At 34.3% G+C, this 15,710-nt stretch overlaps 1 protein-coding gene across 5 annotated transcripts; it reads right to left on the reverse strand.

Annotated features, from left to right (window-relative positions):
- Positions 1-501: 501 nt before the first annotated feature.
- LOC141459344 (BBSome complex member BBS7-like) lies at positions 502-12,826 on the reverse strand. Of its 5 annotated transcripts, none has more exons than XM_074138338.1 (15): positions 12,655-12,826; positions 11,275-11,398; positions 11,079-11,193; positions 9,693-9,822; positions 8,508-8,704; positions 8,147-8,342; positions 7,147-7,231; positions 6,849-6,966; positions 6,626-6,743; positions 6,284-6,436; positions 5,941-6,140; positions 4,729-4,893; positions 1,249-1,358; positions 955-1,179; positions 502-697 (listed from the first exon to the last, which is right to left on the reverse strand). In XM_074138338.1, exons 2-15 carry the CDS (start codon positions 11,333-11,335, stop codon positions 540-542), a joined length of 2,031 nt encoding a protein of 676 aa, XP_073994439.1. In that variant the 5' UTR covers positions 11,336-11,398; positions 12,655-12,826; the 3' UTR covers positions 502-539. The 5 variants fall into 5 exon arrangements, with proteins under 5 accessions (XP_073994439.1, XP_073994438.1, XP_073994440.1 ...); XM_074138337.1 differs by lacking the exon at positions 12,655-12,826 and adding an exon at positions 12,409-12,598; XM_074138339.1 differs by lacking the exons at positions 955-1,179; positions 12,655-12,826 and adding an exon at positions 12,409-12,609.
- Positions 12,827-15,710: the final 2,884 nt, after the last annotated feature.

Genomic DNA, 15,710 nt, shown 5'->3' on the forward strand with positions numbered 1-15,710 from the left:
ATATGTATAATGAAAGATCCAAATAAAGAAAACAAAGTCGCTCTTGTGAAGTGCGCTCAATAATAATCATATTAACTACTAGTATAATCGCTTGAAAATTAAGAAATCAATTAAAGTGACTTTGGCTATTGACGCACTAAACCACTTGGTTTTAGTTTGAATGTAAGTAAGGGATTATACTGATACCTATCTGGACATACAACTACATTTCTATATTTGAAGGACTCCAAACTCCAAAACCATTAACTGTTGAGAGTAGTTTTTTTTTATAACAAGTTACTCATCACTGAGACACTCTAGACTCTGGCTACGTTACAACCAAGTAATTAATTAGCTTTCCTATTCAACATGAAATTTTTCAATGACTAATTGTAAACACTCTCTTCAGTCTCAAATACATTCTTTATATCTGAAGGCGACTGCACCCCACAGAAATGTTCCTAGTGGTGTTATTATTGGAAACATATTTTAAGGGTAATCTTTAGGATTGAGTAAAGAAGATACAAGAGTTAATTTTTATTTTCTTTAGTTAATACAAGTTAAGCTTCTTCGACGGCTGTGTCTGCATGGAAGAGATGCTGCAGCTCTTCCAGTGTGCACAAGCGATCTGACAGTTTCTCCTTCAATTTAATCAGGTTCAGTTTTCTGTTTATATTCTTGAAGCGACACCAGTCATTGAACAGATTTAGAATGAAATCTGTAAATAGAAAAATGAACCTTTTATTTGCTCATAAATTGCTAGGTAAAGATTAGGTTAGTGTTTGCGAATTGGCAGGCCTGCCTTGAGTGCTTCGAGACAATCAAACTTTAGTTTGCCTCTGCGAGCAGTCTCAAGAGCCAAGTCTAGTGTGACAAAAGTACACTGTTAGTGCACCAGCAGCCGACCAATCACTGCATGTTGACCTGCATTCAATGAACAAATAACGACCAAGATTGTTGTATATTAACGCAAACCTTGTGTCCTTTCCAATAATTTTGCCTGTTTTGGGCCATATTGCACTGTTTTACTTTTAACCAATTTCAAACAATACTCTGTTAGATTATTAATCGATTCGTTATCAGCTAATTCAATTCCTTCTAAAGCTTCAATTAATTTTGCTTCGTGTTTTAATCGTAGACCGTTTGATAAGAATGGATAAGCAAGGCTCAATGTGTTTTTTACGCTTTCTTCATTGAGAACTGAAACAAAATTTCTGATGTCAACATATTTGTGAAGGACTTAGCTATTGAGCATAAAGTAAAGCTTACCGAACGATATATCCAGATGAATCTTTTTCATGGTTGCCTGCCTAGTTAAGCAGTCCTTTAGTGAAGATATTGTGGTGATGTTGTCTGACTTGAAGACTGCCTCACCACGTCTGAAAAGTAAACACTGCTTTAGGAATTTAATTTTATGGTAATTTATGAAGTTAATTTTAACTAAAAAATGGGTATAGTTCCAGATGTGAATTAAAACTGTCCAGTAGGACAGTTGTATAAGGGTTGATCGTCAAAAACTGCACGAAAAAGCGTAACGTTAAAAAACACCCAACTTTGACAATTTTTTTCTCTTTTTCTGTAAAAGATAAAAATCCCAAATTTTCTTTAAAATAAAGGGCAAACCCTCCTTTATAACTGTATTTTTTTTTGCAACAACCCAGATCTAATAGGTTTCGAGAAAAAAGTTGCCGAAAATGAGCAAAAACCGCTTTTTCAAAAAATGTTCTTGTTTTTGTTGTTGTTCTTCTTCTTGTTACCTTTTTTGTAATCAACGTAGCGCCTAAACGCGTGGACCGATTTTCATGAATGAGGTATCATTCGATTCGGAATTTTATTTAGATGTGCCTTTTGGGGGTCTCGACGCTGTACATCGAATGGAAGAGGAGTTAGCCTTCTTTATGTAAGGACCCCTCCAAAATTATTATTACTAATTACTCTGTAAATCTTGGCCCGATTATAATAAAATTTGGTAGGATGATAGGGCTAGGGCTCCCCTACGTAACATTAAAGCGGCGATCTGCTCTTACACTTATTAAGGGGAAGTATAGCAATCGTTTCAAATTATCGACACGTGAACCAATTTTCATGATTGAAATGTCATTCGAATCGAAATTTTGTACAGATTTGCACTTTGAAAGCCTCGACGCTGTGCCTTATAAGGAGGGGAATTCGCCCCACCCAAATAAGGCCCTTTCTAAAACTATTATTACCAATATTTCTATAACCCTTAGTCCGATTTTGATAAAATTTAGCACGAAGAAGTGATTAAAGCTCCTCTACGTGGCTGTGAAGTGCCCTTACACCTACTAAGAAGAAGTACTGCAATCGTTAAATTATAAATGAGTGAACCGATTTACATCAATGAATTGTCGTTCGATTCAAAATCTTTGTCTCTTTGCCTTTTAGGGAGAAGTACTATATTCGCAGTTTATTTTTCTTACTCCTCTTAAAAGGAAGTACTGAAATCGCAGTTTAATTTTTCTATTTACTTACAAATACCTTCCTATTTTATTCAAAACGCTTTTTCAAAAAAATTTTTATTGAGGATGGTTTAGGGACCGCAACTATAATCATTCTTTAAAAAGATCTCTCCAGTGGTAGTTACGGTTCCGACTTAACACCTTATCAAGTTATAATAATAGTATTGCTTATTCTAAATTTTAAAAAAATGTGTAAAGCAGATATGTAACTTTACAAAATAGACTGTTTAAATTTGAATCACGGAGGATCTAAAACAATATTTCAGTCTTGAATTTGTCTTACCGAAATATTCGTGAGCCCAAATAACACACAGTTAATAACAAGTAGATTATTCAACAATAATTATTCATTTCTCAATTTTAATTTAATTTAGTCCTTCTAATTTTACTTATAGTAAAATACTGGAATAATTAGCTGAACTAAAAAGTATGCATTTTTTATTTATTAATTTTATATTACAAATGTACAACATTGTGAGAAGAATACCTAGTTTGAAAATTTTATTGAAGAAAACTATATTATTTACGATAAAGCCAGATTAATTATTACCTATTATTATAAACGTTTGACTACTACATAAAATAACAATTACTTTAATCGAAGAATGAACTTAAACCGACGATTTTTATTTAAAAATAAAAATAAATAAAATAAAATCATTGATGTATGTTGGTGTAAGCATTTTTTTAAAAAGTTTATGAATTTTTTAGCCTTATACATATATATATATATATATATATATTTTATAACGTTTTCTTTTTCACCTGTAATCAATAGTTTTATTATTATAGATAAATAGATATTACAGTCAAGCAATTTAAGTAAATGGTATGCTACTTGAACAAATATTTTGTAGATGAAAATGGCCAGCATAAGGGTCTGTGACATCTAATAAATTCTAAAAAATATTAATGAAAATTAATGCAGTAAAATTACTTAAATAATATCAATGAAGTATTAATGAAATGTTGGGTACTTGCTGATTTGTGTACCTTTTGGCGTTTAATCAACCCTTATACTTAACATTTTAAACTGTAAGTTTTTAAGGATTTAGATATAAAATACAATTTAAGTTCACATGTTTTTTTTATATATAAAATATATAATTATAATTGACAGTTATATTTGTGCAATTAAGTCATTTTTTCTTTTAAAATATTTCTTAGTCATCAAAAAATCTCCCAACAGGCTGCACATAATGTGGCATAAAGAACATAGTGTTTTTCTAACAAAAGAAATTCCTTTTATTCTAAACCCATTACACATGAACACCATATTATAATATTTTTTCGTTTTACCTCTCCATACTACATCCAACTTCAAATAGTCAGTTTTACTGCTATCGTCTTTAAAAAAAAAAAACCAATCTTGTTTTATCGCATGTTATAACTTTAAGCCAGTACTATAAAAAAGTGCACAGCAGGCGAAACTATGCAGTGTTTTATGTGCAAGAAGTACTACTTGATCAGCGTACTGCTTCTTTTTTTCTTGACAATGGCAAATTTCTTTTAATAAGAAAATTTAATAATTTCAACGAATACAAGATTTTTTTCGTTTTTATTGATAGGGCGAAGAAAGGTACAGACTTCGGATTCAACAGTAAAAACATAAAGTATCCTACCCCAATTTTAAAAAAGTCACAAAAATTGCCATTTTTCTGTTTTCTTGGCCCAGAAAATAGTGGACTAACGACAGCTATAAAGTAACGGCTGTAGTAGTGATTTCATCCACTGTTAGGGAATGATTTTTAGTTTATGTAATCTGGACATCTAGGTTTATGAAAGAAGTATAATTTATGTGAATAAAAAACATGTTTAATTAATATAAAAATATTTATTGATTAATTAGTCAACAATTTATTATTAAACTGTCCTACTAAATTTAAAATTAAGCCAATATGAAATGAAATAGATTCAGAAGCTATCGCTTTTCCCTTAAACTATAAATTTAACGCGGTAGCCACCTTTGCGGCATTACACTACACGACATACACACATGCACCCAGTAACCCATTAGACACAGTCAATTGAATTGGAAATGTACACTAATTTGGGGTTTTGTGTATTCTTTAATATAATAAAAAAAGAAGTTCTGTAAAACTTAAGCAAAAATTTACTTAAAACTGATAAACTTTACCAGGATAAAATAACACATTGTTCAAATATCTACACTTATCGAAAAAACTAGTTAGTTGAAAAAAAATTATTTTTATTTTTTCAAAGCACCCTTTTAAACAAGAGGAAAAAAAGAGATGCACATATTACTTACGTGTATGTACAAAACAATATGGTTTCAATGAAGGACGACATATAGTGATAGGTAACCGTATCCGAGATAGGAATCTTCTCCGGCACTTCTGGTAAACATTTGGCAATCCAATTGTGAATTTCAGCCATGCTGAAACTGCCCTTTAAAATCAACGTACTAATTGACCTGCAATTAAATAGTCTACATTAATGAGTGTATACGTAAAAGTCATTACCTCTATTTAAAGAAATACTCTGTACTTAAAAAAATCCATGCTTCTACTTTTGTTTAGTTGATTTAATTACAGGCAACATAATATATTAATATTTTAAAAGTAGAAAGAGTCTCCATACATAAGTCCTATTTCAAATAGTTGACTTAGTACAAGTGGTAGTACTACCTGGCTGTGTGCAAAATCTAAGCGAAGAATGTTTACGTTTCGGACCTTGGAAAAAAAATCTCATACAAGAGCCACACTGAAGGCTTTAAGAAAAATCTATCGAGTCGAATTTAAGCTCAAGTACTGATGCACTTAGTTTATAAGTACAATGTCTAAAGACACAGCAACAGTCCGCTCTATATAGTAGGAAATATAAAGAAGATGTAAAAAAAGTGCTGCATGAATTTACACTACAACTGGCCGCCTGCAGAATGCATACATCATTTCTCTTTTTAAAAAAACTTCAGCTGATGTACATTTCAACAAAGGTAGTGTAATTTGGAGGAAAGTGGATTTATTGGGTGAAATTACTGAGGTCAATGAGTGCTGAAATGACATTTCCAGTTGCAAGTGTGCTAGTTTAGAAAAGTTCGTATTGTGCATTTTCAGAGTTAAGGAGGAGATTCATCCTGTAGCCCCTTCTGGTAATGAAACAACTCACATCGTTTCTCCAAGGAAGTTGTAGGAGGAGAGGTAGGAACCATCCCTGGAGCTAGCTCTACCCTTCCCGTAATGAACTCTATAAGTAAATTGAAAAAAAGCTCCCTCAAGATGTACCAACAATGGCAAAAGGGCTAAGCTATAAATTGGGTTCGCTAAACCCAAATAATTGCCTATATGAGCTCTCTGTGTGAGACGGTATTGTGTGTTGTTTTGTTGTTAGATTGTTCTCGCAGAAACGCCAATATTCCTGATCACTTCCCTCAACAGGGCAGACTTTTCATAAATTCCTGATCATAATTTGATTGCCTATAGCAAATCTTTTATTATTCACCCGACTATTTTGGGCTTACCTAGCGTTATCAAAGTTATGAGTTCTGAAGTAGTGGCCTAAATGCTTCAAAATATAAGTCCTTACATGGCATGCTTTAGGCTGAGCATGTGGAGTCACATATACGACCAGAGTACCAGACTCGGTGCCAAGCTCGATGATTAGACTGACCTTGGTGGTATTCACTTGGCAACGATATGTTGCGACGACCTTGTTTCCACTCTGTCATGGGCAAAAATATTTCTGTACTTAAGTGTAAACTTGAAAGGCATGTTTTTATGAGTTACGTATGAATTCAATTTAAAAAAAAGTAGGGCGCTTTCAGACAGTATATAGTATTTTTTAAAAAAACAATTTACTCTTACATTTGGTTCGCAGCCACTAAGGCTTACAACGGCTGAATTCTTCTCCACGTCAAGCAACTTGATAGGCACGTCTGACTGCAGCAAGATGTTGTCGATGGCCGTCTCCATTTCTATGGTCAGTTGAAATAAGGATTCGTCTTTGATGAGAGTCATCTGTAAAGGAAACAGAATTTTCTGGATTCTGATAATGTAGCCCAGAACTTTGGCAACGTCGTAGCATTTCTCTCTCAGGGTATTACAGACCATCAGTCTAACACAGCACTTTCCTCCTTCTTCTACTACCGGAAGCTAATAAGACAGCAAATTCATGTGTTCTCTGCCTTCTATACAGAAGAAGCCTACCTTATCGCTGATATTTAGGTATGGGATGACTGAAATGCCAACTGAGTCTTCCTGCGTGGCCAGCTGGTATCTCGCTCTTTCTTTCACCACAGTACGTTCAATGCCTTCAATTTCATTCCTGCACAAAGTACAATTATTAAGTACCATATCAAAGTATGAATACTGGTAATGCTTGTGTTTTTCAAATTTAGCAATCCCCTTCATCTGGTGGAGTGATACTAACTTAAGTCGATCAATTTTTAGTTTGTCTTCGGGACTCAGTTTAATTTTGACGTTAGAGTTGCTTGTGTCGAGGCTCACCTGCTTTTCAAGAACTTCAGTCGTCAAGCCAAACAACCAACCTGCAATGTTTTAGAAATATATGTGAGTACTTAGGAGCGTCAAAATGTCCAGTGAAACTAAGACCTTCTTTTGCTGCTGGTTGTAGAGTTATCACTGAAAGCGTAGGATCGCCTTTAAAAAAAAATCATACATATATAACTATTTTCCATTTCAAAACGCTACATTAGGGAAAAAAATACCTGTATAGGAAGTCGCGATGACCTCATCAAAAGCAGCGTTACCAACACAACCACCCTGCACTGACGTAATGCTTTCATTGCAAACCTGTATTTTGAAACAATCAAATATTTTAAACACCACTTATATTATATTTGATTGGTAAATATGAGCACAAGTGACTAGAGCACACATGAGGTGTGAGGTTTATTTGAAAGGTTCGGAAATGTTCTCTTACACGTTTGATTGCATTACAATATGAGAACAATATTTCGAGTTGACTCTTTAAAAATACTCTTAACTTCAAGCATAAAATTCGATGTTCGACTGGTAAAATTTTCTTTGATTTTTGGTTGGAATTAATATATCATTTTTTTGGGGTCGTTAACTGTATTTAGAAATGCGTAACTGAAAACAATGCACCCATACGCGACCGAAAAAGTATTAAACATTGCATCTTATTTTTGTGTTGATGTATTCCAAACAAAACTATGTATATTTATGAACCAGTCCTGGAAAATATTTCTTTAATTATTCCAGACCACAGAGATAACATTTTGAGCAACACTGGCGTTAATATCCTACAAACAAAACCAAAAATAAATTGTCACAGTGAGCAGCACTAGGTAGTGCGAGGTTTACAGCTGGGTCTGAATATATGAGCCCTAACCGTAATGTTTTATTTCATCGTTCATTCAAAGCACCTTCAAAATGTGGGGCTCTTACTAGTGTAACCTGAGTGCTCTCATAATTGTAAGCTCAATAGCTTACAACCAACATTTAATATGCATTTTTAAAGGCGCCATGGTAGAGCAAAGCTAAGAAGTATTGTGGTGTTGGTTTCGATTACCGGCCTAGGCTTTGAATTTTATTTAATGGATAATGACAAATAAATAAATTTATAGTAGAGAATGTTTGCTTTTCACCTACGCCCACGGTACCTAATTTGTTAGTTGGACGTAAAGCCCTTCTGAAGAAATAGGAATTTCTTATTTTAGTTTCTTATATTTTGTGAAGTCTTACAAAATTATATCGTTCAATCAATGGATCCATGTCAGAGATTCGCTCTAAAGGTTCACCATAAATCTGAATACTACCATCGTCTCGACCGACTATCAAATTTTGGGTACCATCTTTGGTTATATCGTGCCAAGCGAGTGTCCGGGCACCTTCGCGTCCCTTATTGTTTGGTATTATCCACTTCCAATTATACTTGGATCTGCAAGTAAAAAGCAACAATTAGGCCTAGAACTCTTCGCTAAAACAAAGTTTGCCTATGAGTTTGAAATCGCTTTGACCAAATCGTAAAGCACACACTCCAATCTATATAGGATCCACTCGTTGCATACATGATTTGCACTGTTTGCCCTTTTACATGAATTACCTGGTGACGTGGATTAGGCCTAACTGCCCATCCTGGGTAGCATAGACCACCTTGTCACCTGTGTCGCCTCCGTCGTTATTCAGCAAAGCTATTGTGGTCGGCGGGCTTGATAAAGGGGCGCTGAACGATAAAGTTGATTTGTCAATCACGCGTAACATTCGATCTTCGCACGCCAAGATGGCAGTCAATCTTCCAGTCTGTAAAACACAGCGTCAGACGATAAACTCAAAAGGTAAAACTGGTGTTAACATTCATACCACTTTCTCTTTCATTATTTCGCAAAACTTTCTTTAAACAATTAATTTTTGCTAATACTTATCACAACAGGCCTTTTAGATTAGTGAAATGAACATAAAATGATCGTTTTCAATTAAAAAATATATATATAACATTGTGTAGTATGAATTTATTAATATGGCAAATAGACCCGATTGTTTGTTGTAAATCTTCTTGCCAGCTATTGGATCCCGCACTCATATCATTTCTGCACAGTTTAAAAAATCCTGCGCTCCAATTTCTTTCGATGAAGTTATTATTTATTGATTAAATGACAATTAATGCTATCAGATTCTTCAATTTTATCTTAAGTTTGTCGGGATGTGTTTGTTGATGCGCATGATATGAGAGAAGTTTGCAAATTTGTATTGAGTAACGGCCTGTTGAGACTAAATCCATGGGCCACTATCCTACATCACCTTCTTATTTTTCCCATATTGAGGATTAGGCCAGCTATCCGTGTTTTTAAACCCTGCCAGTTCTGTGCTCAGTAGTTTTACTTGGATTTTTTGTGAGACGTTTGTATTGTGGTGGTGGCATGATGAGGCGTACGTGCGCCTCTATTGGCGGCATGATGAGGTATATACATGCGCCACTATCTACATCTCTTTTTTACCTATCCCATAATTTGGAGTTAATTTGTCTTTAGACACTGCAGTTCTGAGTAACCAGTTAATTTGTCTTTAGACACAGTTATGAGTAACTGTGCTTCGGCTTGGCTTGCCGCACTCATCAAAAAATCAGCAACTTAGATTGTCTATTTCAAGTGGTAATAAATATACATGTAGAGAGGCCTCTTAGTTAGATCTTTCACAATGTAGATTATTCAAGTTAATTTTTATTTAGAATTTAGTTAATTTATCTATTTATGTATACATCCCGATTAATATTATCTGTATTGGTGCAAACCTTGTCAACTGACAGTGCGATTACATCATTTATTGTATCGCTACTTAAGTACGAGTTCATATCGTTGCAGTCTTTAAAGTGGTTGTAGACATGAGTTCCGGCCACTAGGAGGTCACTTCCGCTGACATGCCTGCAACCGAAATTCAAATCAGCCAATCTAACTTTGCTACAGAATATAACAGAAACAGTTGAATTTTTATTCTGAAATAAATGTTTTTTGTCGCCGTTCACTACACAACTCGAATAACTCCATAGAACAAAAAGTTAAGAAATGCGATGAAATAATATACATGGTCTTTGAAAATTCCGTTTATAATATTAATTCAAACCAATTTACCATTATCATTCAGCGCCTTCTTCTGAATTTGAGATGAATTATTGAAACAATTTACATTAGAGCACTGAGTCAATGAAAATGGCCTTTGATGGTATTAATCTTTATTGTTTAGGAAATTTATTGTAAATATAAAAAGCTATGACTGAATCATGTGCTTTGACACTTTAAGATATTTCAAAAAGTGGAGTTAATCTATTTGTGCAGTGAACGGCTTATATTACGTAAATACTCAATATAGAGATATAAAACCCCAATAAAATCAATGCCCTATGAACAAAAATGCAAACTAAAGTTATGGGTCTACATGTATATAGTTAGTAGGCAAGTTAAAAGGGCCCTCTTTGTGTGAAGTACTAGATAATCTATGAGGAGAACAATAGCTATTTACCAGGAAAGTGATATTCTTCAAATTGTTGATGAATTTTGGCGCAATGCATTTTAACTGTAACAATGTTTAGCTGATATAACCGTACACTAAAATGGGGCAGAAGCATGTACTGTGAAATATACTAATCAAACAAGGGATAAGTTTTGGCATTCATTTCTGATATCCAAAAGTTTCTTCTTCGAATCTGTCAGCAATTTTCTTACTTTAGCAAGGAATATGTTTATAAGACTGAACTATTTGAAACATGTCTGATGACTGATATTCATTGTAACACTCTATTATTCTAATGCTATTAGAATCGCTCAGAATACTGAAATCGGGAAGTTCAATAGCAGCATCTTGTCCTTCCTTTCAATTGCAAATCTTCTAAGATTGCAGAATTGTAGGGGCCAAATATTTACTCCTGATTAATTTCATAGGAGGTAAAAATGTACAGAATGTACTTTGGAGGACTGGCCAATCTTCACCCCGGCCACATCCACCAGGACCTAAAATAAATTTTAACTAGCGTGTATACAGAGTTTAAATACAAAATTGTGGCAGCCACTTTACCAGAAGAAAATGGCAAAAAAATAAATTGACTTGCCAGTAATAATGATATATATTTCAGAATCAAGGGACCTCTAAATGTAATATTACCGTTGAAAAAATAATAACTCACATTGAATTTATAGATTCTGTTAAATTGGTATCAAAACCCAAAAATACTTTGCCTTTCTTTGTATACCCGCGGACCTCATTCTTCGTCGAGACAAATATCTTGTCTTGTAGGCCACCTACGTAAATACATTGCATATCAGTTAAAAATAAAATGAAAATGGTGGTGAAATAACGTAAATAAGAAATGGAATACAAACCTAAAGGTCCTCCAAGTTCTAATGAAGAGATCTTTTCACTGGGTAGAGTTTTGAAAATCATTTGTATTTCACCTTTTTTAAAAGAGAAGACTTGAAGCACGCCATCTATACCTCCTGCAGCAACCTGTAATACAATTTGGCCATAAGGGAAGAAATTAGTTCCTTGGTTAGTGCACTGGATTCGAGGCCAGCCACCTGCCATTACTTTTCCACTTCTTGAAAGCCTCTTACGGCTTCCGGTGAAAGTTAGTGTTTCTGTAATAAGAAACAATGTCCAGAGCGGGCATTGCACCAAAACTTGGCTCCAAACATCAATGATCTCATTTGTTGAAGCGCCTTAATTAAAAATAGAACTATATAAAATAACTTTTAATGATTGTGGTTCTCTAGACTTCGAAACTTGGGCACTTACGACACGAACATCTATTATATTAATCCTTAGTGAAGAGCCATATTGCGTCCTCTTCAAATTCAATTCAATTGATGGTTTAAATTAAATTAGTGGTGCTACGAAGCTTTAAAAAGAAGGATCAGAGGCTTTCATATGAAATTGATGACGCTGTAATCTGTCGAATGAATCACGATTACTGCTTCAGATGCTCTAAAACTAAGAGGAAGGCAAAAACTGATGGTTACGTGGCTATTTTCACCCTAGAGGAAATGTAAAACGAAAATGTAGGATAGTGCTACATTATGGATACATCTCTACAGGCCGCTTTATAATCCAAACTTGCATGCTTCTCTTCAAAATAACACACGCCTTCTATAAGAAAATAGTGACGTGTCATAGAAGTGGTTACTAGTAAGACGGCTGGTCAAAAGGCATTTCGGCAATACATGCCCACTTTCTGCTAATTGGTAATCATGAGCCGCTACCACAATTCGTATTTGTTCGTAGTATCGTGATGAGAAGTAGATTTACCGACCGAAATTACTTAAATAGCAGGCGTTGGGTGGTGTTAAAACGGTATTTATTCGATGAGGACAATTTGGATAAAATCATTTTACCCCACTTTAAATTCCAGTCATAGCTGTGATAGAAGAAGCTTAGCCCTAGTTCAATTCTAAAGAACTTGCCAAAAATTATAAAAAGTGCCTTTAAAGAAGGTGCCATAAACATAAGTTGCTGAGTACCTTTTGAATACTTTTAAGCCCCGCATTTGGCAATAACTTCATACATCTTGGCTGAGTAAGGCCGATTAGAGTGTAGTCCACTCTTGTCAGTTCGAGAAGCATAACTTAGCACTGAACTTCATCTATAACTATACACCTCCGCCCCATAGGCTACTTTTCATCCAATGGTCGCCTTGACTACGGCTGCTTATAAACCATAACATAAGTTTCAAACATGTTAGCATTCTGAATTAGTCTAATACTAACCCAAAACCATCTCTTGCACTGAATAATTTTTCAAAGTTGACTTAGACAGTAGTTCTTTCGAATCAATAACACCTCAGATCCTGATGAAATTAAATGACAGTTAATCGTTAATCATGATTAAAATTAAACAAATGAATAGTCCAAAATTAGTTGTTCAAATTAAATGCATTTTTAATTTAATTTTAATCAACTAAAAAAAAATCAGAAATTAAATAATGGGGCTTTTAATTCATAGAAATAAATTCAAAATTTAGTTTTGTAATATGTCGCCTTAGGGAAGGGATTAGCTATGCGATTAGCGTACTGGATTCCTACGCAGAGATCCTGGGTTCGAATCCAGCTGCAGGCCCTTTGATGTTATCTTCCTAGAAGCTTCTTACAGCTCAATGTCCGGTGATGGACATAATGAGAGAACATTGTCCGGAGGCTGGCTGTGTACTGAAAAAAGCTCCGGGCGCCAATAACCTCAGATGTTGCCGAGCCTTAAATCATTAAAAAAAAAAAAGTATCTTTTTCAATTTTGGTTGTTCAATCTTCCATTATATTTCTTACCTCATGATGTAGCAATAAATCGAATATGGACTAAAAATCCTCATAAAAACTAACTCATTTTTCTTCAGTAGATTACGAACACTCTAAGTGACATTGAAAAATCTCCCTTGAAAGCGAATCACATATATCCTCTCGCTTACTTCTTTATAATGCAACAGCAGGTACTTTAATGACTTCTTTTATCATGTAACCCGCCCTAATGACCGCTGTTTATAATAGTGTATTTATCGAGATCTATGTCTTCAATCTTATTCCAATTAAACTCTTCCAAAACCACATACATCGCATATGTGTTCAGTCCTCTTTTAGGTTTCTACATCCCCGGTCTGACCCAAACCTTTGACATTCCATGTAGCTAAATACAACAATTTTCCTTTAACGCGCCTTTGTCTAAAATCCGTCCGGCTATTCACAGTGTTAGGATTCGAAACTATTTTGACTTATTTCTTTTTCCAGAGTAGAGATGTTGGCCCTACGCCCAACTCCCTACCTGGAGGACCAAGTCATTTAGATTCGATGTTTCGCTCTCCTTGGCTGGTTACCATACCTTAAGAGCCTAACCAACCCTACGGTTGGATTTCGGAGTTCCCTTCTCCTGACAGTTTGCTTTCTCCTCGGCTTTCATGTATGCTTCCCAGGACACAGTTTAAAGTCTTACCCAGAACTTAAAGGTTTTCAACCAAGAAAAGCTTGTAGGGACGAAGAAGGAAATCTAATTGGTGATACTATGAGTGTGGCGGAAACCTGGAAAGACTATTTTGAGAAACTTTTAAACACCAATCAATGTGCAGAGGAACAAAGAGAGCTAGTACGAGGAATCTTTTAGGGATTGGAAGATGGGAAAGAAGAAGGTTACATTGAGAGCCTCCAGATTTATTGTTTTTTGGGAAATTTCCTATTTTTATTCTTAAATGTGAAAACATTTACACATAATAGGACATTACAGTGGCGCTTTCCTTTTTTCGAGTTAATGTAGTCTGTTCTCCCTTCAGCTTTAACATGTATGTACAGAAGATGTTAGCGTAACAGTTGTAAGGTATAAAGTCCAGGTTTGTGAAAAATTTTAACATGTGTCACAATCTTTAAGATTGTACAAAGTATTGTAGAAAAAGAAAGCTAATTTAAATCCTATTGTGCTTTTTAATTTGACTGATTCTCAATAATTCTAAATAATTCGGTAACTTTTTTTTAACGATCCAGTGAAGGTTTCAAAATGTTACCAAACAAAGTGAAATTTAATCAATTTTTGGTGACTTTTTTTACTGGTTCTGTTATCACAATAAGTAGTCTTAGTATTAGAATCGCTAAAAAATTAGAAATTATGTATTTTAATAATATTTCCCTTATTAAGAAAGAACAATATTTCTACTTCCATTGCAATATTGGATTTCCAATTAGTATTTTTCATTAGAGGAAACTTGAAATCGTAAATAAAATAACAGATTGTTTTAATAACCATTTGAGAACAGATTGCATGCCATTCAGAGAAGATAATAAGCGACAAAATGTTTTTGTCAATTATCTCTTAAGCTACTTATTTTAGAAATATTTATTTCTTTCTTGAATTCTTCATATTTCTTTCCACCCTTACACTTCACTCTCTTCAGTATTTATTAAACTGCCAATTAGCAATATAATTATTTTGTTGTACTTGCATCCTAAATTTACTAGGTCAAAACCAGCTTTTAGCTGTGACATTTCAGTATGAGTATTGGCGTTACCCGCAAACTAAATGTTTGATGAGAGAGCGTCTGAGAGAAGAGATTGCTATGAAGGATCGAATTACTAGGCAAATTTCTTTTCACCCTAGATTCTCTTTTTCAATGCAATTTATAATACTGTTAGTTAATAATATTCTCTTTTCTCACCACACTTTTTCATAAATTCGTAAACTTTTTTTTTAATTATATTTTTTTGCCTAATTTGTAAATGTGCCAAAAAAATTACTTACATGGGTCGGACCTGAAACACCTCTTGAATGCTGTGTACTTGGTATATATTTACAAATAGAAATTAAGATTTTCATAAATGTGCGCTATAGCGTTTCATAGATAAGAATGAATTTGTTTATGCACATTTTAACATACTACTGTGTTACATATAATACACAATAAATTTTAAACGCAGCTTAAGAGATTTGCGCTGCATGTGTATCACCAAGATTTGAAAATTTACAGATCCTCAGTATTTGCGATGTTTTATGAGATAGACAAGGTTCACACTTTTGGAGTAGTTCAGTCTACTGGACATCAAGTTGTACTGGCCACTTTTATTCTTAATAACTTTCTTAATTGCAGGCAAAAACGATTAGTGGAAGAGAAAATTTTAAAATAAATTGGTGTGGCCATTCTAACTTGACTTCAAAGTGGGGTGTCCCTTACATTTCTTTTTCTTTTCTAATTTTGGGACAAACGATGAAATTTTGCAGATCGACAGCGCAAACTTTGTGTAAAAAGTCGTTGATAAATTCGGAGGTGGCCAGTCCAACTTGACGGACAACAATG

This window comes from Rhodnius prolixus, unplaced genomic scaffold (genome assembly GCF_049639745.1).
Source record: "Rhodnius prolixus isolate KJV_2025 unplaced genomic scaffold, Rpr scaffold_11, whole genome shotgun sequence".
Classification (NCBI taxonomy): domain Eukaryota; kingdom Metazoa; phylum Arthropoda; class Insecta; order Hemiptera; family Reduviidae; genus Rhodnius; species Rhodnius prolixus.

Excerpts from the sequence above, each read along its gene's own strand:
- LOC141459344 (XM_074138337.1), bottom strand. The coding sequence starts at position 12,510 with ATGCTTCTCGAACTGACAAGAGTGGACTACACTCTAATCGGCCTTACT. Across the intron at positions 7,232-8,146 it reads TGATTGAACGATATAATTTT|GTTTGCAATGAAAGCATTAC; the intron begins GTAAGACTTCAC and ends TTCAAAATACAG. Across the intron at positions 6,141-6,283 it reads TTAGTGGCTGCGAACCAAAT|AGTGGAAACAAGGTCGTCGC; the intron begins GTAAGAGTAAAT and ends TGCCCATGACAG.